This window comes from Rhinocladiella mackenziei, assembly GCF_000835555.1.
Source record: "Rhinocladiella mackenziei CBS 650.93 unplaced genomic scaffold supercont1.8, whole genome shotgun sequence".
Classification (NCBI taxonomy): Eukaryota; Fungi; Ascomycota; class Eurotiomycetes; order Chaetothyriales; family Herpotrichiellaceae; genus Rhinocladiella; species Rhinocladiella mackenziei.
Window position 1 is genome coordinate 148,716 of NW_013550597.1, and position 24,686 is coordinate 173,401.

At 48.5% G+C, this 24,686-nt stretch overlaps 9 protein-coding genes across 9 annotated transcripts; 6 read left to right on the top strand and 3 right to left on the bottom strand.

The window, feature by feature from the left end:
• Nucleotides 1-1,953: 1,953 nt before the first annotated feature.
• Z518_09650 (uncharacterized protein) lies at nucleotides 1,954-3,123 on the bottom strand (the record flags this gene model as incomplete). Its single annotated transcript, XM_013412267.1, has 1 exon — nucleotides 1,954-3,123. One exon carries the CDS (start codon nucleotides 3,121-3,123, stop codon nucleotides 1,954-1,956), a length of 1,170 nt encoding a protein of 389 aa, XP_013267721.1.
• A 1,038-nt stretch (nucleotides 3,124-4,161) lies between these two features.
• On the top strand, nucleotides 4,162-5,935 carry Z518_09651 (uncharacterized protein; the record flags this gene model as incomplete). The annotated part of the gene is made up of 7 exons (XM_013412268.1): nucleotides 4,162-4,213; nucleotides 4,261-4,560; nucleotides 4,615-4,892; nucleotides 4,951-5,069; nucleotides 5,117-5,501; nucleotides 5,648-5,831; nucleotides 5,883-5,935. 7 exons carry the CDS (start codon nucleotides 4,162-4,164, stop codon nucleotides 5,933-5,935), a joined length of 1,371 nt encoding a protein of 456 aa, XP_013267722.1.
• A 946-nt stretch (nucleotides 5,936-6,881) lies between these two features.
• Nucleotides 6,882-7,997, top strand: Z518_09652 (uncharacterized protein; the record flags this gene model as incomplete). The annotated part of the gene is made up of 1 exon (XM_013412269.1): nucleotides 6,882-7,997. The coding sequence occupies one exon, from the start codon at nucleotides 6,882-6,884 to the stop codon at nucleotides 7,995-7,997; it is 1,116 nt and encodes a 371-aa protein (XP_013267723.1).
• A 2,906-nt stretch (nucleotides 7,998-10,903) lies between these two features.
• On the bottom strand, nucleotides 10,904-12,036 carry Z518_09653 (uncharacterized protein; the record flags this gene model as incomplete). The annotated part of the gene is made up of 3 exons (XM_013412270.1): nucleotides 10,904-11,348; nucleotides 11,398-11,714; nucleotides 11,779-12,036. 3 exons carry the CDS (start codon nucleotides 12,034-12,036, stop codon nucleotides 10,904-10,906), a joined length of 1,020 nt encoding a protein of 339 aa, XP_013267724.1.
• Nucleotides 12,037-14,741: 2,705 nt separating this feature from the next.
• On the top strand, nucleotides 14,742-16,232 carry Z518_09654 (uncharacterized protein; the record flags this gene model as incomplete). Its single annotated transcript, XM_013412271.1, has 2 exons — nucleotides 14,742-15,512; nucleotides 15,573-16,232. The coding sequence occupies 2 exons, from the start codon at nucleotides 14,742-14,744 to the stop codon at nucleotides 16,230-16,232; spliced, it is 1,431 nt and encodes a 476-aa protein (XP_013267725.1).
• Nucleotides 16,233-17,353: 1,121 nt separating this feature from the next.
• On the top strand, nucleotides 17,354-17,605 carry Z518_09655 (uncharacterized protein; the record flags this gene model as incomplete). The annotated part of the gene is made up of 1 exon (XM_013412272.1): nucleotides 17,354-17,605. The coding sequence occupies one exon, from the start codon at nucleotides 17,354-17,356 to the stop codon at nucleotides 17,603-17,605; it is 252 nt and encodes an 83-aa protein (XP_013267726.1).
• A 438-nt stretch (nucleotides 17,606-18,043) lies between these two features.
• Nucleotides 18,044-18,589, bottom strand: Z518_09656 (uncharacterized protein; the record flags this gene model as incomplete). The annotated part of the gene is made up of 3 exons (XM_013412273.1): nucleotides 18,044-18,328; nucleotides 18,399-18,481; nucleotides 18,556-18,589. The coding sequence occupies 3 exons, from the start codon at nucleotides 18,587-18,589 to the stop codon at nucleotides 18,044-18,046; spliced, it is 402 nt and encodes a 133-aa protein (XP_013267727.1).
• Nucleotides 18,590-21,348: 2,759 nt separating this feature from the next.
• Z518_09657 (uncharacterized protein) lies at nucleotides 21,349-22,950 on the top strand (the record flags this gene model as incomplete). The annotated part of the gene is made up of 1 exon (XM_013412274.1): nucleotides 21,349-22,950. The coding sequence occupies one exon, from the start codon at nucleotides 21,349-21,351 to the stop codon at nucleotides 22,948-22,950; it is 1,602 nt and encodes a 533-aa protein (XP_013267728.1).
• A 479-nt stretch (nucleotides 22,951-23,429) lies between these two features.
• Nucleotides 23,430-24,674, top strand: Z518_09658 (uncharacterized protein; the record flags this gene model as incomplete). Its single annotated transcript, XM_013412275.1, has 2 exons — nucleotides 23,430-23,463; nucleotides 23,512-24,674. 2 exons carry the CDS (start codon nucleotides 23,430-23,432, stop codon nucleotides 24,672-24,674), a joined length of 1,197 nt encoding a protein of 398 aa, XP_013267729.1.
• Between the last annotated feature and the right edge of the window lie 12 nt (nucleotides 24,675-24,686).

Sequence of the window (24,686 nt, forward strand, 5' to 3'; positions counted from 1 at the left end):
TGCCGGGGCCCTACTTGTCGATATTGAGATGATCCACGCATCGGATCCAGTCCACCCTTAACGGATTAACTATTTTCCGGTCAACCGCTATCGGATTAAATATTTTCCGGAGGCACCGTCATCGGATCCAATCCGTGGACCATGTGGCCCCCCCCAACTTGTGCCTAGGACTTGGTCCGTAAACAAAACCCACCCTTCATACGTAATCAAGCCGAAGGCTATAATAATATGGTCAGACGGAAGAGTCTTATACATTGTGGTTTTGATACAGTCGTTCCCGAAACCGCCCTCCCCTTTACGGGACAAATTGCAACTTTCTCTCGCAGAAAGTTAAAAATATGTGTACCACGCTATACTTTATTAGCAATAGTCTATTTTCTAATCCAAAGATGACTAAGCAACGGATCCGTTTTAATACCACTCAGATACTGAAAAAGGGAATGTCTCGGGAGAGCGACAACCCACAGCGACCCGCGTACCACAGCGACATCACTAAACACCAATCGGGCCTAGTTGTGCGAGTGTTGTCCGCATGATGGAAAGGTACCTGAGAACCCCCCATTTTCCTAGGGATTTGAAGTACCTTTCCATCCACCTGGCCTCCCTCACATAGTTGGCGCTTTTTGATGTTCTTTCGTTGACCCCTTTTAATGGAGTCCTTTGCATTCGCCTTTCCACGCCTTTTTGCACTCTTTTTTGGGGTTGTGGCGTGTCAGACCCTCTCTGCCACCCCTGTGGCCTGTCTGTCGCCTCTGTAGTCCTCCTGCCGCCTCGTGACCTCGCTGCCGACCCTTCAGGGCTGTCCTGACGCCCTGCGAGCTTCCTGTGAGTCTTGAATGAATCCATGCTCTTTTGCCTCGTTGTATCTCGCAGTGTGAGTGTGCATTCTCTTGCCTCTACCTCCTGCCAATGCTGGAGGTGCTGTAAACGCCGGAATTTCGATTGGCGAGCCCTCGGGAGAGGGCGATCGACGCGGTCGGGGTCTTTCAGGGCTTGCCAGGGGTCGCCGACAAAGAAAGTGGCCATTGAGGCTGCAGCAATAAGAGGAGGTCAAATAGGGTCAAATAGGACTCTGCAACACTAGGAAGCCTATACAAATCGCGAATCGAGCAACAATGAGGCAAAGAGCTCGCAAATACCAAAAGTATGTCAATTTTGATGTTTTGGTACCTCGATTTGTGCGATTTTACTAGGGTTTGGGTGGGGTTTCCAAGTACCTTTCCATCATGCGGACAACGCTCGCACAAGCTAGGCCTGATTTGTGTTTAGCAATGTCGCTGTGGTACGCGAGTCGCTGTGGGTTGTCGCTCTCCCGAGACATTCCCCTGAAAAAGCCATCCAGTAATAAATGAAACATACCGTTCTGGTAGTTCTGCACTCCGCACTCTGCACTCCACGTATTAACGAGGTCTGAGTGCGCCGCACAGGCCGCTTGGCCTTCAAAAGCCGTGGGCGCGTCAGCCGTTCAAGACGCTGGTTTTTACATGATGTACGCAATAGCGACCACTATTTCGTGGGTTAAAGTTGACTCATAGGGTACCCGCTATTGGTGTAAGGCTGGACGTGCGACGTACATAATCAACCGTGAGGCCCTGGTCGCCGTCACAAACTATTGGGCGTATATGAGCCGCCGATCCGCGCCCCGGTCAGAGAAAAATTTTCGTCGGGAGCGATTAGGTGCTGATCTCATCGATAAAACATACTGTACTACTCCATATATATTGACTTAGCATTAGATGCAATATCCTTCATTTCATCTTATGGCATAGCTTAGGAGAAGTCGTATACTTTCTTTCCAAGCATGCTTGCAAGCGCGACTGGCTGGCTGCATTGAGCATATACGCCATAATGCTTCTGTGGCAGCATTTAACAACCTTTCCAACCTTCTTCGAATCGCAATAACCGATCCGTCCGCGCAGATCTGACCGAGGCCATCTGACATCTTCAGAGAGTCTACAGTCGACGTAGGTTATAAGGCTTTGCCCGTTTCTCCTGCATCGACATATAAGCTCGCTCTCGAGGATCCAGAGCATCTGAGACTGCTTTCCAATACAATGCTTTCACAGAATCGAGTTCCTTGTCCTCCAGTGAGTAAACACCTTCCCCGTATAGAGTTCGTGCGATGTCATCCAGATCCGATTTTGCCTGGAGCGCGTACCGCTTCCATGTGTCTTGGGAGACGAAGTGACGTTTATTAGATTGGACGCCAATGAGATCGTGCTGCTTCCTCATCCATTTCTCGACAGCAGCATCAGCTTTCGGGATACGGTTACATTCAGAGTAATCTTGTGTCTGTCGAATCGCTCTCAACTTGATAGATGCAGTCTCTGAAAGGTCTGGATGGCATTGGCTGGCTGCTTCTTGTATCAAACTAAGAGTATCTGGGTCAGAAATCTTTGCCATCTGCATGTTCACCTGTTCGTCGAGAGAGGGAATCTCGCTCTCCCGCAGTGGTACAGAAAGGGATTCCAGACCGTCAACGAGATGTCTAATGTCTGTTATCAGCTTTCTGAACTTCTGTCCATCTCCGATTGCCCATCTGGTGCGACCTTTCAATCTCATCTTGGAAATTGGACGCGTAGTATTGGAGACTCTAAAGTCATGAAACTTCTGCTGAATGAAGCTGTGCGCGTCAGTACAGTCGAGTGGCCACATAGGTCCGGGAGATGGTGTTCGAGAAATGTCTGACGGATTTTGTCCCATCTGCTGAGCATTTGACGTTCCTGCTCTGTCGAGATTGGTAGTATAGCCCTCTGGGGCTTGCGTAAGAATCTGATTTGGTTTGACTTTTTCACAACCATAACGTTTTGCGATCTGCGCAGTATTTTCGAAGAGGAAGATTATTTTATGCAAAATTTCGTGAATTATCCCCGCGAAAGGTGTGCCATCTAGATCCGCCATCTGCTTGCGATTTGATAGGGGTCGACCGTTAGACCTATTCAGTCCCATCCTCTGACCCCAAACGTATAGGCGACATTGCTCGATCTTCAACTGTGTCGAGAGCACCACATGGTCGTCGTTCGCATTATGTTGGGTGTCGATGATCGCGAATATTTCAATGCACGAAGCAAAGAGCCCTGCAAGCGTAACACCGCTTGCAACAGCTCCAACAATCTCAGCCATCTTCAGGTTCCAATTATCGATCTATTATATTCAAAGACTCGTCATGCTCTCCAGTCGTTCAAAAGACGATAGTCATATACTGTTGCCTGGGAGTGCTGGGCGTGCTAAGGGCGTGCCGGGCGTTATACGATTTAAAGGGCATCGCCATTTGGCCAATCAGAGTGTGCCACGAATACATCGGAGTCTACCTTGGCACTTATGCGGACTCTCCCGACCTATGATCCAGCAGAATTTTTGCAAGTTCAGCATTGACAGTTTCCTGCGGCACACTACCCATAAAAGATGCATCTACGCCTTACTTGTATATGGGAAGCGTTGATGAACCTGTGAGCCAATGTTTCTCCTGACTGTGAAGCAGCGTCTGTGGCTTGTCAAGGAATCGTTGGTAAGTCTGTTTATTTTCGGTAGTTGCTTCGAGGCGTGGATGAATGTTCGAAACCACATTCGAGACCCATTGTGGAGGAAGGGCTAGAACGGCTTGAGTTGACGTTCGAGTGAGGGTTTATTTATTAACGTTGTTACTTTCAAACTTTGAAAACTGAGCGCCAAGGACCAGCCAACAAACTCCACCTCTCATTGCCGGCTTCCATATAACTGTATTAAGACTGGACGGACATACTCTGCGGTGTCTTTACAATAGGCGATCCGGTAAACGTAATGCAAAGGTAAAGACTGATTATTTATGATTGGAGAATATTTTATGGAGCACTATTCCATTTCTAGTAACTTAAAGTGCAATCCACTAAATCTTTAGCTTTTCGTGGGAAAAAGTTGCAATATGTCCGCAAGGGGGAGGGCGGTTTCGGGAACGACTGTAACAATGTGACAGCGGTCTACGGAGTTTGCCACTTGCAGAGTGCAAGTGTTGGACGGGGCCCACTGGTCGTCTTGATTTATAAGCATGAAATCGACCTCTATTGTATGCTGATGTTCCTCTTTGTAGGTAAACCCGTCCATAATCAACGACGCCTGCTCCATTCCCATTACGGCTACCAAGTTGGCAATCCTACCGCCCATTCTACACCCGCCGCCTATACTATGGCGTCAATGTATCGCCTCCCGGTAGAAGTTGACAGCGAACCCGTTGCCGGTAGGTCGAGCAGTCCCGGCAGCATCCTTATCGGGCTAACTCCTCAGATGGAAATTTCCATTTCATCTCGATCCGCAATCCGGAAGAGGGGAAAGACCGGAGAACGAGGCGGCGGGCCCGATCGTATGCTGTGAAGCAAGCCCTCGAGAACAAACGAAAGAGTCAGAAAGAGTCCATGAACCACTTCCAAGTATCGTCTTCGGAAGACTACGCCAGGAGATTCGCGAGCCGGAGTACACGTACCCAGACTCTTGTCTCGTTACCCTACTCTCTGTCTGTAGGCACGCTCGATCCGTTCCAGACGCTCGCCGTAGATTCCTCAAGACTGCAGGCGCTGCTTGGTAACGGTAGGATCTTGGTAGCGGAAGAATGCCCCGAACCGACTAACCAAAACGGCCTAGACAAAGCTAGACAGGCTTCTGAGCCCGTCTTTAGCGTTGCGAACGAGCTTGCCTATCACAGCTTTCACGCGGTCTTCCAATCGGGTTTGGACGACCCTGCTCTTGTGAATGCCGTCATGCTCACGTTTGCATTCGCGGCGACAGAGGGAATCATCGATCGAGAGTGTCTCGGGTACCAGAGTCAGGCAATGGGCTGTATCAGTGAAAGAATGAGCTCCCTGGACAGGGCGACTTCGGCACCCACCATGGGAGCCATTTTGCTGCTAGCGGGTGTGGAGGTCCGCGAGCCTTTCGGTGTCTCAAGCTTGGAGCGGCAGAAGACTGATGCTGATCTAGGCCCGCCTTGGGATGCAGTCTCACGTCCAGCTTCACATGATAGCAATACGCCGACTGCTGGACATCTGTCGAACCGAGGGAATCTATATCGCCGGCGGAATCAAGCGGGCCATATTCTGGTAAGTTATGAGGCACTCCGAGTGACTTACACTTACCTTGGCGACAGGCAAGACTTGAATTCCTCGGTCATGACGGGGTCCCGCCGCGTAGTAAGTCACACGACTTTCGCCGAGCTGCAATGGAGACGAGATCCCTTCTCCCCTAGCTTTTTTCGGCTGCCGCCAGGATTCCGGGCGCTGTCCCACTTACTCACCAACGACTTTATTGAGGTGCTGGAGGATATACATGCCTTGCAGTGCATTCGAGAGTGTGCCCATTTCGCAGGCCGGGATGTGCTCTCGATGGCGTATATCAACAACCACCAAGCCTCTATCCAATCCCGGCTGGTGGACTTGGTGGGTCTCTCTTCGGTCTTGGAGTGTTGTCGTCTTGCGGCCTATCTGTGCTCCAGTATGCTATGCTGCAAGGTCTGGTGCGCCTTGGTGATTCCTGTACGTCTACCATTTGTATTGCGCTTTTTTACATTGCTCTTTGCTACTCAAGAAACTCCTGGTCTCAAGAAACCCGAGAAGATGCCGGGTTGTTCTGATCCGAGTTGGGAATATGCTGGCTGGTAATGTGCTGACTTGGTTTCTAGTCCCACATTTCCTTACAGTTGCTCCGCAAGCTACAACAGGCGAGCGACGATCTCCTATGGAATGATCACCCTGATTTGCTGCTCTGGCTCTTGTATATTGGCGGGTCATTTGCCCCCAAGGGGGTCATACGCTCTGATTACGTCGAACTCCTGCGCCGGAACCACGCGTGGCTCAAACACTTCTGTAGGTCTTGGCCGGAACTGCTTTCCATCACGAAGCAGTTTATTTGGTCAGATGACGCATTCCTATTACATGCCAAGGTGTTCTGGGAAGAAACATTGATATAACAGCTCAATTTTTGTATTCTTAGGTCGTAGTTGCATCGGGAGCTTCTGTAAGATGAAGGTGGTTGAGAGAGGTGGGCGTAATGCTAGTCGAGGTGAGGTTACAAGTAGATAGGAGGAAGCTAGAGTGGTCTTGTTGGCCGGCGATTAGACTCTGAAGGTAAGGCGAGCAAGAATATAGTAGAATGCTGTTCTTCTGCTTAACCTCCCTCTCGTACTAGAAGGTGGTCTCTCTGAAGCGAGTCGTCTAGTTTGGACTCAACTGTTGACACGGGAACCCTGGCTCTTGATAAGCGGACCGTTTGTTGCTAGTGAAGGGATCCTAACGCCTGAATGACTTTGCTAGTTGCCGACACCACGTTTTCTTGCTAGATGCTTCATACAAGAAATAGATAAGATAATCAGAAGAGATTACTCCGATATCTCGGCAGACACCGTTCGAGATTAATACCTTGCCAACCTGTGGCTTGGGTATGACTCACAATTTTTGACCGACCTATTCTTTGACCTTCATCGGCTGGCTGCTGTTGTAGTCAGCGCCATAATGCGGGGAATGCCGGATACTGACCTGCGCCAAGACCCGCGCTCGCGTCTGACCAATCTCGGATGTTACAAAGTAGTTAAACCTTTTTTGGAAGCATGTCTTTTCCTAAACTGGAAATGTCCATTTCCCAGATTCGGAACCATCTCTTTACCCTAGTTGACAGTATCCCTGCTCCTTGATTGGAAGTATCTCTGCTCCTTGATTGGAAGCATTCTGTTCCTTAATTGGTATAGTTTCAGAGCAGTTAATAGAGAAAATGCTTCTAGCATCACATGGTTTGACCATGGTGTGTTTATTGAGCTACGAGGCCAAGTAGTATAAATTTCGGTCCAAGCGGTTGATAACCCGAATTCCCAGCAGGCAAGATCCCACCATACTCCAACGACTGTTCAGAAATTCTTGATCATGAGTGAATCGCGACTCTTCAAGCCTCTGAAGATAGGCAATGTAGAAGTGAAGCACCGGATCGGGATGGCGCCACTCACTCGCCTCCGGGCGACCGACCACCGCGTGCCGACGCCTCTGATGAAGGAATACTACGGTCAGCGGGCCTCCGTTCCGGGCACTTTGATCATTGCTGAGGGCACTTTCGTATCGCCCTCCGCCGCTGGTGGTTTCGCAAACGCGCCGGGGATCTGGAGCCAAGACCAAATCGCTGCATGGAGAGTGATCACCGATGAAGTCCACGCCCGAGGTAGCTTCATATTCTGTCAGCTGTTCGCAATGGGTCGCGCTGCCAATATCGAGGTGGCTAAGAGAGAAGGCGTTAGCATCGTGGCACCTAGCGCCGTTCCCATAGACCAGGACTCCCCAATTCCGCGCGCTATGGAGATCCAAGAGATCCAGCAGACGGTGTACGACTTTGCAGAGGCCGCCGAGAATGCCATCCGTGCAGGGTTTGACGGTGTCGAGTGCCACGGCGCGAATGGCTACCTCCTCGATCAATTTACCCAAGATACCAGCAACAAGCGCGACGACGAGTATGGTGGTAGCGTGGAGAACCGATCTCGCCTTCTCCACGACGTCCTGAAGGCCATGACCACCGCCGTCGGCCCCAAGCGGGTTGGGCTCCGTCTCAGCCCCTGGAGCCCGTTCCAGGGCATGAGAATGCAGGACCCCATTCCGCAGTTTACCGATATCATTCACAAAGCCAAACGACTTCATCTCGCATACCTTCACTTAGTCGAGTCGCGAGTGTCCGGTAGCGAGGATTTCGAAAGCAGCGATCGGCTCGATTTTGCATACCGACTCTGGAAAGGCCCCCTCCTCGTTGCCGGAGGGTACACACCGGCGGATGCACGGAAGCTGGTCGACCAAGAGCATCCGGATAAGGATATAGTAGTCATGTTTGGGAGACATTTTATTGCCAACCCAGATTTGGTATACAGGATCCAGGAGGGCCTAGAGCTGAGTGCGTACGACCGCAAGACCTTCTATGTCAGTTGCTCGGCGGTGGGCTATTCTGATTACCCGTTCAGCACGAAGTATCTCGGGAGTCAGAAAGTAAACCAATCGGCTTGATAAACGCCATGGGACAGACGATCACGAAAATGGCCTATTTTTTTTTTTTTTTTTTTTTTTTTTTTTGATACGATTCATGACAGTTCCTCCCTTGATCTCGCCGTTTATGTATCTTGTTAGAGTCCTACATAGAATTCTTGTGTTAAACCTACTTCTCACTTGATACCTCACAATTTCCCTCCCCGTGGAACAGACTCCAAAGCCTGCTTACCCACCATCCGCTCCATTTCAGTTCGAAGCAAGCTGTTTCTTGACAAGGCGCTATGACTAAAACGCGATGGTTGAAAGGGGTTTCACGTGTCCGGACTAGGGGTTCTGTTGGTGTACGGTCAGTTATTATCCAGGTAACTCTAAGCTTCTCTAGGCTGCCCTAGGCAACAGTCCTTCCCTCCTGTCAAATAGCACCTAGTTAGAAGACATCAGACTCCAATGCATTCTCATTACTGCTCACTACCAAGCCCAACAGCTATGAGCCCGGTCTGCGTAGGGCTTTAAATACAGCGCTCTCTACAGCCAACAACTCCGACGACGGCTTCTTCAGCTTCCTCCACCTGGCTACGAATCCCAGCACTACTGCGGCATCACGGCATTTGCGGCGCTGAGGCCATCGCCACCCTTAGTCCAGCACCTGCGGCACGGTCGACCTTGCAAAGCACATAGGCCACGGAACGGCTACTACGCGCGTGTATTCCTATTCGGGAACCGCTCTTTGATTAATCAGAGATTACTCATTGATCAAGATGGCTGCCGAATCTTCCCAAGTACTACGTATTGCCAACCTTGACTCAACAGAAGTGACAGCCTTCAAATTACTCTTCAAGTCGTATGAAAGACGACTGGTTAAATACGAGAAGCAGAAGAAGGCCTTGTCTACCATACATGATCACATTTACAAGACTGTTGGTCCTTACTTCGCAGTCATCCAGAAACATACTACTGTTTGCCAAGCAACTTGCTGCCTTGAAGGCGAAGGTCGCACCTTCCGACTTCGCCCAGCAACAATATGTGGGCCAAGAACACCCAGGGAAGCTCTACTAATCCCACTCGAGATGCTTCGTAACCGAGCGTGAACGGACAAGCCTCGACGTCGAGATAATCAGTCGGACAGGGGGCTATAGGCTCCGCCATTGAAACGCTGGTGAGAGGTTACCATGGACGACGATGTTGATAGTGGTTACTCAGTGCGACGACGAGGTGTTCGCATTTCTATAAAGAAACCCTCAGCAACTCGACAAGTAGATAGAGAACAGATGTTGAACTGTGAGACAATATGTGGCAACGATTTCAGCGTGGCAATGAATGTTCAGCTAGACAAAGGTTTCGTCTACGAGCTAAACACGGAGACACCGAAAGATGGTGTAAACATGCGAGGCAGGACCTTAATTTGATAGAGAAGAGAGCACTCCTTCAACTCAAGTTGTACCACAAGTTTGACAACAGAGCACTCCTTCACCTCAAGTTGCACACGAAGTTTGACATAATCCATGGATTGGATCCGATCATCTCGGGAAAAAGAGTAGACTGTCCAAATATCTAAATGAAATCCAAATCGATTCGGATCAAATCAAATTCGAGGCTCGATTTGATTTGATTTTTTGTTTGCAAGCCTGATACCGTCCCCCAAAATATAGTAGATCTTGTAGAGCGACGTCAACATTCCCAACTAAGTCAATAACTGTGTAGTAGCTCTTCATAATGACCAAGAGCTTTTATTGGTACATTAAGAACTGCGTGCAGGGAATTCTGCCTCTGAAACTTGGTGGTCCTACGAAAAGGGATCGTTGTCACGGCACCCCGTCGTATCACTGTAACCGGAACAATGAGAATGCGGAGCAGGGCGTTGATGCCTCCTTGTCTCCATGGGGAGGTGAGGTAGTTCAGACCAATTTCTCGGGGGTTCTACTACACCCTGTAACGGTTGCTGGGCGAAAGGCGGGGCCAGGAGTCAAGTGCTGACAACTTCATTCTCCAGCTAGAGGGCATCTGGAGAAGGGCTGTCTAAGCTCCTCAGGGGCCGCAGAGAATATCCTCAGGCACCCGAAGGCGCGGGGCATAACCACACAACTTCGACAGCCACGGCTCAGAAATGCTTCCTCATTGGTCAGTCTACAACTACGACCGTCCAGGTCTAGAACCGAAACTTGCTCTTTGTTGAGATCAGATGTGGTTATAGTATATAAGGCTGTCCATATTGTCCTGCAGGTAGGGAGCTCCACGATAGTGTTCTAAGTGTTCTGAGTCCAGCTTGCCCACTATATCGTGTACCTGAATTAGGGGTTCTGTAGATACCGAATCAGCAATGCATGCCTATGCATGATCAAGTTGCACAACTTCAGTGCAGAAATCCATACCTGCTTGTCGGTTACATCATCCTCGTATGCATGCTCGAATCCTTCCATGACCCCTGCTTTGTCACGGCGTGTATTCTCCCAGATACACAAAAAGCGATAAATCAGGGTCAAAGCAGCGGCAATCAAACCTGTAATAACAACAGCCGCAAAGCCTGGCCCGTAACCGGGAGCGTCCCCTGGCTTAAACAAAAGTGGGCCCACAAATTGACCTTGATCATGCACCATAGAAGTCAGAAGTGATAAAGAAGCCGTGTCAAGAGGGAACAAGATGAAGAGGACAGAGCATACCTAAACAATACCCAACGTATATTCCGGACGAGGAAACCATGCGCTTAGTGTAGCCGGCTGTATTTGCGATTTGCAAACCCATAACCACCCCCCAACCACCAGTAAAGCTGGACAGGATGAAAACGGCAAACAGAAGGCCGCCTAGTGCGCTGCGAGGTAAAGGCCACAACAGCAGCGCTGCGAGAATAGTCACAAGCTGGCAGCTAAACATGACATAGGTCCTTGCCCGGGGGATTTTGTATGCGCCGTATGTTGCACCAAGAATGGTCACACCGCAATAAAGCCAGCCGGCATCATCAAGAGGAGAGAATTGAGAGTTGAAAACCCAAAGCCTGCTAAAATAATTGGGATGAATGCGTTGATCGGCCCCGCAGCAATGAAACTCAAGAAGGCGAAGGCGAAGATAATCCAGAACTTCTCATCGATGAGTAACTCCAGGACATGCCTTTTTTTGAAGTGCGTATTTCGGACTCCTGCGTTGTTCACCCGGAGTCGAGCCACAGCGATGTATCGTTCTCGCTCGGTGAAGCCTTTAGCACGAATAGGGTCAGGAGGTAGATAGAAAAGAACCGGGAAAGTCCAGAGTATAGTTAAAATACCACCGACGATGTACATATAACGCCAGGGAGATAGCGAGCCGGTAATGTGTCCTAAACCGTAATTGACTATGGGCGAGAGAGTCGAAATGAAGCCCGATGTGCAATACCAGACACTGCTAAGGTCGGGAGGGTAGGAGACACAGGAGAGAAAGAAAGACCTACCCCATTCTAAGAGCCTGCTCGTTTTTCTTGTAGAATTGGCCGACGACAAGCATGAAAATTGGGCTGATCCCGGCTTCAACCAAACCCAGGAAGAACCGCTGAGCATACAGTGATTGCCAGTTATGACATCCCGCTGTGCTTATAAAACAGACGCCCCAAACGATGATCAGGGCTGCCGCTACACGTTCGACGGGATATCTCTGTGCTATTTGAGACGCTGGGTACGCTCCGCCGACGAAGCCAAGGTGAAAAATCGCTGAGGACATGGAATAGCGATTCCCTGTGAGATTAAGATCCTCACGAAGTCCAAAAATTGCCTGTTTTCATATCAGCTACTAATTCGCGATGATCTTTAGTACCGTCTATTATCGGCACACTCACTGCCTGCGAAATCATTGCCTTGTCGTAATACTGGAGGGCGTAGGTCAGACACAGAATAGGCAGCAAACGCCGGTCGATTTTCTTCGTCAATCGTTTCTCTTCGGATCCCTCGTCCCCTGTATAATTGGCAAGAACTTTCATTGCTTCATCGTTGTGCATGGTGTCGACCTCGAAGGATTTCTCGGGTGCATCCGCCTGTGCCATGGGAGTAGGCAACTGTTCTTCACGCACGTCCTGTTGTTTCCCATCAATGGCCATGTTAGACCTTGGTATTGTGCCTCCTTCACTGTTTAAGATGTTGAAGCACACTTCGTCATTACACTAGAATCGAGCAGACTGAAGGATTTTTGAGACCTGGTCAACAATACCAGTGGGCTTTACAACCATTATTTATCCAAGAAGAGGCCTTCATGTTCCAAACATATCTAAGCTCATAATCGTTTGAAGGCCTAAGCCTAGACTAGTCGGGTGCTAGCACCCCCACTTATATCCAGGTGTTTAACACCAAAAACAAAAGATAAACCTCTTATCCATGGCATAGAGCTCTATCTATGTACATGATCCGAACAAACTTTTCATTTAAAATGTGCTCTGCTTGTTCTCAAACCGACGCACGAGTATTCGTTCCGAAAGCAATACTTGAATACGAGCGAAACCAATACCTTCAAATCAAGCCTTGGTAATCCGTCCTCGACCTGCAAGATATGGAACACCATCTAATATCAAATCTACTCAAACCTTGAGCCAAAGGCCAATTTAAGCCAGCCAATGCCATCATTGCAACACGAGCTGTCAGCGAAAGAACACAATTTCAAGGCTTCCGATGGCTGTGTGTACAAGGAAAATCCTGCCTGTCAACCGTGGAACAAGTCTCCAGTTATAGCGCCGCTCAGAGTTTTTGCAAGTCTTCCTCCGATCGATCGCCATCCCATGCTACTCTCTCAATTGAAGGAGATGGAACAAGTGGCACCACTGCTTAGCAAGCACACCGTTCAATATGCAGAACTCCTCCCGGAATACGATGAAGAAGAGACTCCACAAAGGGCAGTTAGGACGGGCAAAGATCAAGACCGGAACACTGTTCGGCGTATGTCACCTCTTACCACGGTGCATTCAACCAGGTAGCCACCACACCAATGTCAACACTCCTTCCCACTGCCTATCTCGATGTATTTCGCCGGTACGCCTCCTTTATTGTCTTTGTCTATCATGCTTGGGGCATTCCTGAACTCAGGATCCTGCAACAGCCGATCGTTCGTGTTTTCTTTCATGGTGGACCAGGAAATAGTTGCCATCTTCTTCGTCATTCCGGGTTACGTCCTCAGTTATCGTCTTCTCAAAATGACCTGCAACCAGGAACCCGCCGGCTCGCCCGCTTACTCGACAGTCTCGCATTATCGACCCTTCGACGATATCATCGGCTCTACCTCTCGACCGGAGTGGTAACGTTTCGTTGCGATGATCTTGGTATAACTTGGCTTATTTCTCCTATGCCCAGGTATACGAAAGAGAACATTTCTTGAACGACTTTGGCATTGCGCCCAGGACCTTACAGCCTCAAGTGAACCATGTCGCTGATATTCAGCGCTGAATCCACAAGGATGTCTTTTTCACACACTGCTTTGCTCAAATGCGGGCCATCCAGGTTGAATATCGAGGCAGTATTGCCCTATTCCGTTTTGCGCAGCTTCTTGTAAGTTATCCACAAGGATCCAGGATGTGACTTTCCATGGGTGAATTGTTCTCTTGAGCCATTACTAGTGAGCCCGTTCTTGCTGAATTTCTGCACGGGCTTTTCATTGCAGATTTGCCTTTTAGTCGACGGTCCCAACAACTTGCCCAGATTCCCGAAGATGAGAAAGGAAAGATCAAAAAGGAGTCTCTTGTCACGAATTGGTTGTTGCATCACGTTCCTCCGTAGTTCTGGGATTATTTCGTCTCGGCCAACCTGACCACCCCAATCTTGGTTATACATTTTGGCTTAGTTACGGTGCCGTCATGGTTGGTTTTCGACACCACACACCCCTTTCGAACGGAGCTTTTTGCAATACTTGGGCCGACCTGTCGTTTGGAGTTCATGCAATGCACATACCAGTTGTTGAGAGCCTGTATCGGTGGTTTCTGGCTCCATGGCAACAACATTATCTGGGTGATTCATCATTGGCTTGCATCCCTGGGGCTACCACCATGGTTGTACTATAGGCTGGAGATTTCGGATTGACAACTGGGTGGTGAAAAGAGGGGAGGTGGTTGGAGGTGAGGACCTTCATGGAATAGTCATGACTGAGCGTTGAATCACCACTCAGATAATCACCAAGTCGAATCAATATGTAATATTTTTTGAATTCCCATTCTGCAGAATGCTGCTGTGAAAAACTTTTGGGGGCCTCCAGATTACAATGGATCCCACAGCAATGCACCGCCACCCAGATGATGACATAGTGCATCCCAAATTCAAAGAATGTTTACCGCGCCCGCGTCCACCCCGGCATATAACATTTCCGAGCTGGACCTGCTGAGTTATACACGGCTCCTTCGGCTCCAAGGGGTTAAACACCCCCATAACCGCGACTATATCCGCTTCACCTCCCTTCTACATGCGATGCTGTAGTCGTCAGTGTCTACTACTCCGATCAGCCTTTCCCTCTGCTCTTTCAAGAGGGGCGCAACGGGGCTCAGATAAATTCCATCTTCCCCTTCAGCTGCGCCTCCTCCCGGACGAGTCACAAGCAGCCTCTCGTCACTGGACATCTACATTAACGCGTTCATCATCCTCTCGACCCATCCAGGCCTCCTCCTCCTCATATTTACTAGTTTTCGCGATCGCATGTGGAGGTGCAATAGCCTTTGACTATATCACACGCGATAGATTTCGAGAGGCACACGACAGCGACGACTCTGCCCCGACCTATTGCACTCTCCAAGCTCACCCCGAAAACACTCGCGATCCTTCTTATACCGACATGCCGATTCCTCCGGGCCATTTGGGCAATTTGACACCTGAACAAGAAGCCAAACTTCGGGAATTCTGGGCAGTGACTTTGAAAGTATTTGGTGTGGAAGATCCTCAGCGTGCAAATGGCACAGATACTCCAACGACTGAGGACACGCAGTCCGCATCGGAAGATACGAAAGACAAAAAGAAAAGTGGGAAGCGATTGGGATTGTTTAAGAGACAAGAAGACAAGGAGTCAAGTAACGGATCAGCCACTACCCCCATGAAATATTTCAGTAATAATAATGCCGATTCCGACGACAAATACGGCCAGGTGAAGGAATTCCAACAAATTTTGGCCACGCAATCCCCCGAATCATTGCGCGCCACTTTTTGGAGCATGGTGAAAGCCGATCATCCTGATGGGCTGCTATTGCGATTCCTTCGGGCGCGGAAATGGGACGTTGACAAAGCTCTGGTTATGTTGATCTCCACAATGCGATGGCGAAGTCAAGAGCAACACGTCGATGACGATGTGGTTTTCCGGGGGGAAGGAGGCGCGTTGGAAGATTCCCAATCCACAGATCCTGCTGTCAAGAGGGAGGGAGAAGATTTTCTGGCTCAATTGAGGTTAGGAAAAAGTTTTCTGCACGGAACCGATAAAGAAGGGAGGCCACTATGTTTTGTTCGAGTACGATTACATCGAGGAGGAGAACAAACGGTGCGAAGTTTGGAACGATATACGGTGTATGTGATCGAAACAGCGAGACTTGCTTTAAGACCACCAGTTGAAACAGCGGTAAGTTGGTTCTTCAAACGGGCGAATCTGTGGATTACTGACGGACTCCTTTCCCCCAAGTGCATAATATTTGACATGAGCAATTTCACAATGGCCAACATGGATTATACTCCGGTCAAATTCATGATCAAAATTTTCGAAGCCAACTACCCCGAATCACTGGGAGCCGTACTGGTTCACAAAGCACCTTGGATCTTTCAAGGCATCTGGAAAATTATCCGTGGCTGGCTTGACCCTGTGGTGGCGGGGAAAGTCCATTTCACGTCTGGTGTGGAGGATCTCGAAAAGTTTATTCCGAAAGCGCAAATCATCAAAGAACTGGACGGTGACGAGGATTGGGAATACCATTATGTCGAACCGGTCCCTGGAGAAAACGATGCAATGAAAGAAGAAACTCCGAGGAAAGCACTGGAAGCCGAGAGGGATGCCGAAGTTCGGAAATATCAAACCAAGACTCACGAATGGATTTCCAAAGGAACTGGACCAGAGGCTGGTCAAATCAAGAAGGAGAGGCATGATCTTGCCAGGAGATTGAACGAAAATTATTGGAAATTGGATAAGCGTATCAGAGCAAGGACGTATTACGATCGAACGGGCATGATTTCACCGGATGGAAAGATCAATTTTTACCCTCCACCTCCAGGAAAAGGAACGAATATGAATACGGAACCAACAACGATAGTACCAAAAGTGGAAACGAATTCGGATGGCGTGGACTGAGACTTGTGAATGAGCAGGAAGGAATTGCCCATGACCTAGGGGAAGGAAGAAAAAACAGCCATGGTTTACAAAGAATAGGTCTAGATAGATCTGCCAGCATGGTACATCTGTTTTGATTTCTGGGAGTGTTGAACATATACTAATTGATTTGAGCAATCTTCATGAGACGAAATGTTATGCATACACCACTGCCTTTCAGACATGTCCTCCATAATCCTCTTCGCACAAGACCCATTTACTTAACGACGTCCAACCTCATGAGCCGAAAAGATGTCATGAACGTGGCCCACGCGGTTCCTAACGGCATTCCCCGCGAGGATAACGGTGGAAAAGTAATAAAATCCTTTGCAGGTTCTTTGAGAATTGTGTACTTCATGGTTGAAACATGCAAGTGGCCTCGACTTTTCTGCGGTCGAGTTCTCTGGCACTTCGCAAGTGACACCGAAACAGAAAGAAAATAGCACCTCAATGGCCCCGAAATCATACAACCAAATAAGTCGAGCCGCATGTCTTGGGGTCGGGTCCTACGTGAAACTTCTGCTCTGGGATGCCGATCTCCAGAATGGACCGGTCCAGACCGCTCATGGACCCAATCAGAATTTCATCACGCGAATGGTGCTGACGTGCAGTCTTACGTCGTTGTGCATTGTCCTCGTATCATCTGTAGCTGCTTATTGAAGCAAGTGGTGATCTTTTTTGCACTTCCGAAGTCACTTCCAAGCCCATTGTCGCGGGCGGTGCGAGGTCTGATGCTCTCCCGTAAACTGCATATACAATGTCGATCTCCCACCGTCGTACCAATTCCTTTTGCTGTCATTCTTAAAAAGGTTTGACATTCGGTGCGATGTGTCCCGCGATAGGCTCCATTGCCGGGGGGTCCATCCTGAGGGAGAACAAATAACCCTCCTGCTTCCGAACCCTACGCAACGGGGCCCGTAGTACATCTGATGAGAGTCCTTAGCTTTGCCATTTTATCTGTCGTGAGAGATATATCAGGAATCCCTCATATTTGTACTGTGTTGAAGTTTTGATTTTGAATTGATATTCTTTGGGAATAATATTCATTCGTACTGACAGCCTTCTCACATCAACAATTGGTGATAAACCGGAAAGAAAACTTCATGGCGGAAAGTAGGACTCCGGAGGAGCTGTCCCAACAAGATGCAACGTTCTTATTCATCAACAATCTCCAAGAAAACCTCGCAAAATCCGGATTTGTCAACAGCATCAAGTCCAGAGAATCGGTAACAAAGCAGACAATCACAAATGAAGCGACAGAAACAACAATACCGGTGGAAGCAACCAGATCGAAGAAAGACAGTGCCGCAACGGCCAGAATCACTCGATTGAAGCCTCCGACAGCAGGCAAATAGTATCAATGGAACTGGCCCCTTGCAAGACCGAGTATTGAAAATGACTGATGTTTCTTTCGAACATAAAGGAGTATGAAAGAATTGGAGGATCTGAAATCAGTATCAGGATTCCACTGAAAGACACGGCGAAAAACGTTTCGAACTGATACAGATGGATGTGACGAATATTGAAGAAGCGAGGACTTGCGTCTCCGACCTGATAGCAAGAAACCGCTGGATACCTCCGTTCAGCAAGGGGAGTGGTGGCTGTTCACCAAAATGATCTTGGAAAGAACGAGGACGTATTGTGCAAATGACGGGGCTTATCGTTCAAGGGATAAGGGCAGAACTGATACCCGACAATCCGTGCACTCTTGTTTGATGTATCTCTTTCCATTTGGTTTCTCACACATCTCTTATCATATGCCTCCTTTCCAATTCGTTGATCGGATGTAAGTATTACATCTTGGCCTTCATCGCAGCGTGCAGCTGTTTCAGCGTATCCATATCGGTAGCAGTAGCTGGCCACCCGATCCCGAGTCCTTCAGTGGTATTGGGTTTGGGAATCATGTGGAAGTGAACGTGATCAACTTCTTGATGCGCAAGTTTACCGTTGTTTTGCAAAACATTGTAGTTCTCTGCACCACTGGCGGTAGCGAGCTTCTTAACGACAGGTAGAATCTCGGTCAATGCATCATCGGGGATGTCAACCAGTTTGGAGCCGTGGTGTTTGGGGATGACAAGCTGGAATTTGGGTACGGTAGGTCAGCAAGTCGCTGCCGGACAAGATGAAAAAGAAAAAAAGAACACGTACGGCATGTCCTTTGCTCAAAGGTTGGATGTCAAGGAATGCGAGGACTTTGTCGGACTCGAAGAGCTTGAATGAAGGAATGTCTCCTGCGAACGGTCAAGTTACCTTGGTGAGGTCGGAAAGTACTTTTGGACGAATGGGGATAGTATTTGTTAGGTACCTTTGACAATCTTGCAAAATATGCATGCGGCCATCTTGTTCATTTGTGTTTTCCCTTGAGATCTGATGAATGGGGCTGATGGTCGTAGAGAGTCACTTCATTCACGACAGGATAAAATGTTTCGGCGCATGTGCTAGAAGCCGCAATTGAAGGACTGTAGATGCGGGGACGTACGGGCCGTAGAGATGAGGGGATGCCCATCACTCGAATGTCTCCGAAATATTGGTATATATATTTTATCCACACAGAAACCCAGTTGGAGTGGGACGAGCTAGTGCAGAATCCATTTCTTGCCTTTTACCAGAGATGGCCGTGGCTACGCCCAAAATACTCCGTTTCTCAATCTTTGGACATACATATCGAGTTGCTCTTGTGAGAGCGACTTCTTTTTGACAGATCGAAAGAACAAGCGGAGAACAGGGTTCAAGTCCTGGGTGTCGAATGCCACACTTTTTTCCCCTTCCTTTTTTTTGCACTTGCTAAGTTGATATTGCCACTGTGTGCCGAAGGCACGTGTTCAGTGAACCAATCCAGTACGAAATCTCAATAGTGGTATCACATGCCTCACTGCAACTAGCAAACTCTCATCAGAGTGCATACCTGATTCAAGATACACCATCATAACTCTTCATCCCAAGAATCCCGGAAGGATGAGGCCATACACTGGATTTGTCCTAGTGGCTTGGCCTGCCATCCGATCTTGCTTGACAACTTAGCAGAATGGCAATCTTCCCGTGGACTAGTTTCCACATATCTTTCACCATATGCACAGGTTCTCCGAGATGACACTCTCCTTCGTTATGTGATCCGAATTTGATCTTCCCTTCTACAAATGGTTTGGCGCTGAAAGCAGCTGCTCCATTTCAACATGAAAAACACTTGCAACGAACAGCATTCCAGAAGAATACATCCTTCCAAAGTTGTTTGCGAATTCCCATGGGGTGCTTTGAGGAGTCTCGAAGAACAGATCTCCATTTACTTGCCTTCCAGTCCATACGTCGTAGAAAGTACCACCACCACCAGTGATCCAGTCTATGGCGACGGGTCATGTCAGCTTTAGAGGCCATTCTTTGATGAATCAGCTCCCAAGATATCTTCTGCACATGGAGCAATATCGTTCAGGGAAAAAAAAAAAAAAAAACGATTGTTGTTGAGTGATCATATTGTTCCGGACGCGTCATAAAAGACCAAAGAAATTGGCTGTAAAGACCTGCGAGAATTGAAATGCCGTCCAACCCTTTTCCCAATTCATCACATGAGAGAAAATATTTCACACTGAGATTCTCCATTCCAGATCTCAGATGTTCCATCTGTTGATCTTCCTCCGACGACAGACAAAACAAAAAGTTCAGAACCAAGGAATCGTTTGACATCAACGACGGAGCAGAGTCGAGGAGCTGTATTATGAAATGGGCCGCCTAGGAGAGGTCTATCACAAAGAAATATCGTGACTTTTGAGTTGACGCAGGAAGATGATTGAGGACAGAATATCTTGTCATCTTGATCGGAGCACAATTCAATAAAATTCCTCATCATTTGGATTAGAAGATCTCTTGAATGAGCTTTCTTTTCCATCTATCTGGATCCTCAGTTTTGTCGCAATACTCAACTTGTGAAATTATGCGTTCTAGTAGTGAGGAACTCTGCTCGGAGGTGACTACTTCCCATGTCCCTTATCGAGACTATCAATTCCATGAGCTGGTCGATGCATCTCAAGCGTGGCCGGTGAGGGCTCGGGAATATTGGCGAGAGACATGACGTGGCAGTGATAAGAAGTGGGAAGAGAAGATGTCTGCGAACGCAAAAATTCCGAATCCTCCAAAGAGAATGAGATTCACCCACCACCAAATGATACGAGCCGAGCTCACTCGTGATTGACCAGCCTTCTTTTATTGTTTGTGCTCTCCAATCTCATCCGCTTTGTCACACTAGATGCCTGTTTGACAATAATTTTCCCTTTGTCCATTCCATATCTCACCTGATCATGTGATCAATCCACTGGTGTCATCTCAGGCTGGGGTTTTCACAGGGCAAAGGAAAATGTGAAGCACAAACAACACTTGCACATATAAATGGCGAATATCGCCTTATTCGGTCACCGTTTTTTGCTCTCAACTTGTCTCCACCACGAAAATCTTCAGCCGTCCAAGCTGTTTCGTCGGCAAACCATGCCATTCTAAAGCCATCCTGTTACCCATGTCAAACAACTGCGACCACGAAGTCCAATGACTGCAATCATCGATGATCAGTGCTAACCACCTTTGGAAATGCGCCAAAGTCAAGGATCTCCCTTTCGGCAATCGCGCAACCCCTTCCTTCCATTGCTTTATTTCTGAAATTGGCTTCGGCAGTCAAAGTGGGGGAGATGTCGACAAATAGCTATTCATCGACGCAACATGAAAGGGCGTTCTCGCCTTCCAAGCATTGAGCACAACCAGAAGAACTTACGATGGAGGCCCGTGGAGAAAATTATTACCGGATGGGATAGACTTCACTTACAATCTGTCAGTCGGGTTGGGTGTACAGGGTTTCTTGTTTCAAGATAACGACTCCTTTATGTTGTGGAAATGCTTTTTCAGAAGCCAATGGGGATGGAGTGATGAAGCTTGGTTGCGTCGGGGAGCAATGCCAAGATTAGTCGTTATGTTGAGCTGTGGCAGGCACTCTGGGGACTGGGAATTGGCCACCCAACTGATAAGATAAGATCACTAAAAAAAACCCCCCCCCCGAAAGGGAAAAAAAAATACTGCGGGCTTCAACTGAACGATCATATCATACAAGTCAAATTTTATCATGGCTGCTGAAGTTCAGCCAATTGCTCAGGTCAAATTACCTGCTCGACCTTCCTCTCTCACCCCTGAACAGGTATATTGGCGAACCTTCAAGTCACCTCTGAATATTCCCTCTCCAACGAATCACGCTGTAACTCATATTGCTCAACCGCAACCATCGTCTTCTGGACAGGTTTCCTCAGATTTCTTTGTTGTCACAACCGGAGCCCGAGTGCAACTCTACTCTCAAAAATCTCGCAAACTCCTGAAAACTATCACCCGCTTTGATGACACTGCATACGGTGCCGAACCACGATACGATGGACGAGTTCTCGCCGCAGGTGATGGGACGGGAGCGATTCAGGTGTTTGATGTGAATTCGAGAGCTATTTTGAAAACATGGAAAGAGCAGAAACAAGCGGTACACTCTGTGAAATGGAGTTCCAGAGAGAGCACTACCTTAATGAGTTGTGGAGACGATAGAACTGTCAGGCTTTGGGACCTTCCGAGTGAAACCAGCGTCGAGACTTTTCACGGTCATCAGGACTACGTTCGCACGGGGTCTTTTCTTCCTGGTCAATCGATCAATTTGTTGGTGTCTGGTAGCTACGATCAGACTATCCGACTGTGGGATCCCCGCACACCGACTGCGGCGGTCATGACATTCAAGCACACCGCTTCTGTGGAAGATGTTCTATGTATGCCATCAGGAACAACAATCCTGGCATCTGCGGAAAATCAGATTGCCGTTTTGGACATCGTCGCAGGCCGACCAATGCACATGATCAAGAACCACCAAAAGACGGTCACATCATTGTGCCTGGCGTCAAACGGATCCCGAGTCGTTAGCGGTGGACTTGATGGGCATCTGAAGGTCTTCGAAACGGTTGGTTGGAATGTGGTCGCAGGCTCGAAATATCCTTCTCCGATCCTCGCTCTGTCTGTCATCGCCTCCGGCAATCCTCGAGAAGACAAACACATTGCTGTGGGCATGTCAACCGGACAGCTGAGCATCAAAACACGACTGTCTGGAGAGCAAAAGATCAAAGACCGGGAGAGACGGAAGCAGATGGAGGCCTTGATTGCTGGCAAGATTGAAGAATATGACAGAAAACAAGCCAAGAAACGACCACGAGGGTGGGAAACCCGCCTGAGGGGCCGTAACTACGCCGGGGAAGATGCTGACATTATTGTGGAGGGAAATGTACGTGGAAAGCCCAAAAAGTTGGCTCCGTGGGAGAAAGAATTGCACAAAGGGAGATATGCTGAAGCACTTGACTTGGCCATGCAGACTGCGGACAAAATGACTGTCTTTACGCTCCTCAACACCCTTCGATATCGATCTGCCCTGCGGGCTGCCCTCAAAGATCGAACCGAATCTGACCTTCAACCGATCATGACTTGGATATGGAGGAATATATCAGATACAACTTTTGTCCCTCTGTGCGTTGAATTGTCGATGAATATAATGGATTTGTTTTCCAGTCACTTAGCAAAGAGTGAACCTCTTGCGAGGCAGGTCAAGAGGCTACGTGATCGAGTTCACGACGAAGTGGTTCGAGCGCACCAAGCCAGCATGACAAGAGGAATGTTACAACTTCTCACACCGGAAATCAATGGCTGAACAATTGCAGTCCTGGGTCATTTGGCTGTGAGAGAGGATCAAATTTCTCCTTGCTCTAGCAAATTCTTTGCACCAGAAAATTGCTCTAACAGTTTCCGATTCCAATTCCGGTCTCAATTCCGACAGCTAACGACGTGGCCGATATCGTCGTCCACAGGGCGCTGCAAGATTTCAAAATGCAAAAGGATGCTTCAAGATAAAATCGAGAATCATCAATCATACAATCCTGCTTCTTTTTGATTTCTCTGAAAAATTGAGAATTCCATCCAAGTTGGCTATATCGGCATTTTCCTCTCGCATGTGCTCGGCTGGAATGCCGCCACTTTCTCCTCATCCGTGATTGCATCACGAAACACCTTTGTATTGTGAGGGGCAATTTTCACAGCCAAATCCCTTTTTTTTTTTTAAAAAAAACCCAGCTCTCTATCTTCGTTTTTCTGGATTAAAAATAACCAACCCAGCATTCGCAGCTTTTCATAATGGCTCCGAGAATAATCCGATGGGGAATCTTGGGTGCGTGTTGCGATCAAATAAGTCAGAACAGCAACTGACCTTGCACAGCAACTGGAGGAATTGCCCAAACTTTCACCAAAGATCTGCTAGTCGATCCTGTTACGCGCGATGTCCATGAAATCAAACACACCGTTGTCGCAGCAGCCAGTTCTTCAAGCGCTTCCCGAGCACAGGGATTTCTCAAGGCAGTCAATGCGCCTTCATCAGCAAGAGCATACGGTTCGTATGAAGAATTTGTGAAGAATCCAGATATCGACATTGTTTACATTGCCACGCCACATTCTCACCATTATCAAAATGCCATGCTCTGCCTCGAGGCTGGGAAAAATGTTCTTTGTGAAAAGCCCTTTACGGTGAATGCCGCTCAGGCGAGGAAACTCGTCGAGAAAGCGTGCGAAAAGAATCTTTTTCTGATGGAAGCTGTTTGGACTCGATACTTTCCCCTATCAATTTACGTACGAGAAGTCGTCACCTCCGGGAAACTGGGAGTCGTCACCAGAGTTTTCGCGGACAATTCTCGAGCCTCGAATCTGGAAGAAGACTGGGCCGACGGCAAACATCGAATGGTCAACCCGGATCTTGCAGGGGGCGCACTTCTGGATCTGGGGATCTACAGCTTAACCTGGGTCTTCCAGACACTTTTCACCACTCAACCGGCATCCAGCCGTAAGGCACCGTCGGTCATGTCAAGCATCCAGAAATATCCGGCGACGGGCGTGGACGAAATGACAAGTATCCTCCTCACCTTTCCCCGCGATGTCGAGTCCGGAGGCGACATGCACGCAATAGCAACGACAGGCTTCCGAACCTCATCCGATACTGATGGCACAGGATCATCCGGTGCGGCTATCCGCATCCAAGGCACCAAGGGTGAAATTCAGGTATGGCCGCCAGCTTATCGACCTACTCGGACCAAACTCATCCTCATGGACGGCACAACCGAAGATAAGACCTGGCCTCAGCCTGGACCGGGCAAAGGCAGCGGCTGGTACAATGGGTTTGGAAACAGTAAAAACGCGGAAGGTGAGGGCCATGGTATGTTCTGGGAAGCGGATGAGGCGGCAATGGCGTTGCTGGAGGGCAGGAAAGAAGGCAAATTAGAGAGCCTAGACGAATCAATTCTTATTATGGAAGTGATGGATGAAGTTAGAAGGCAGAACAATTTGAAGTATCCCGAAAAAATCGAGACAACGGAAAAGGTAAATCTCTAAGAAGAACTTGGA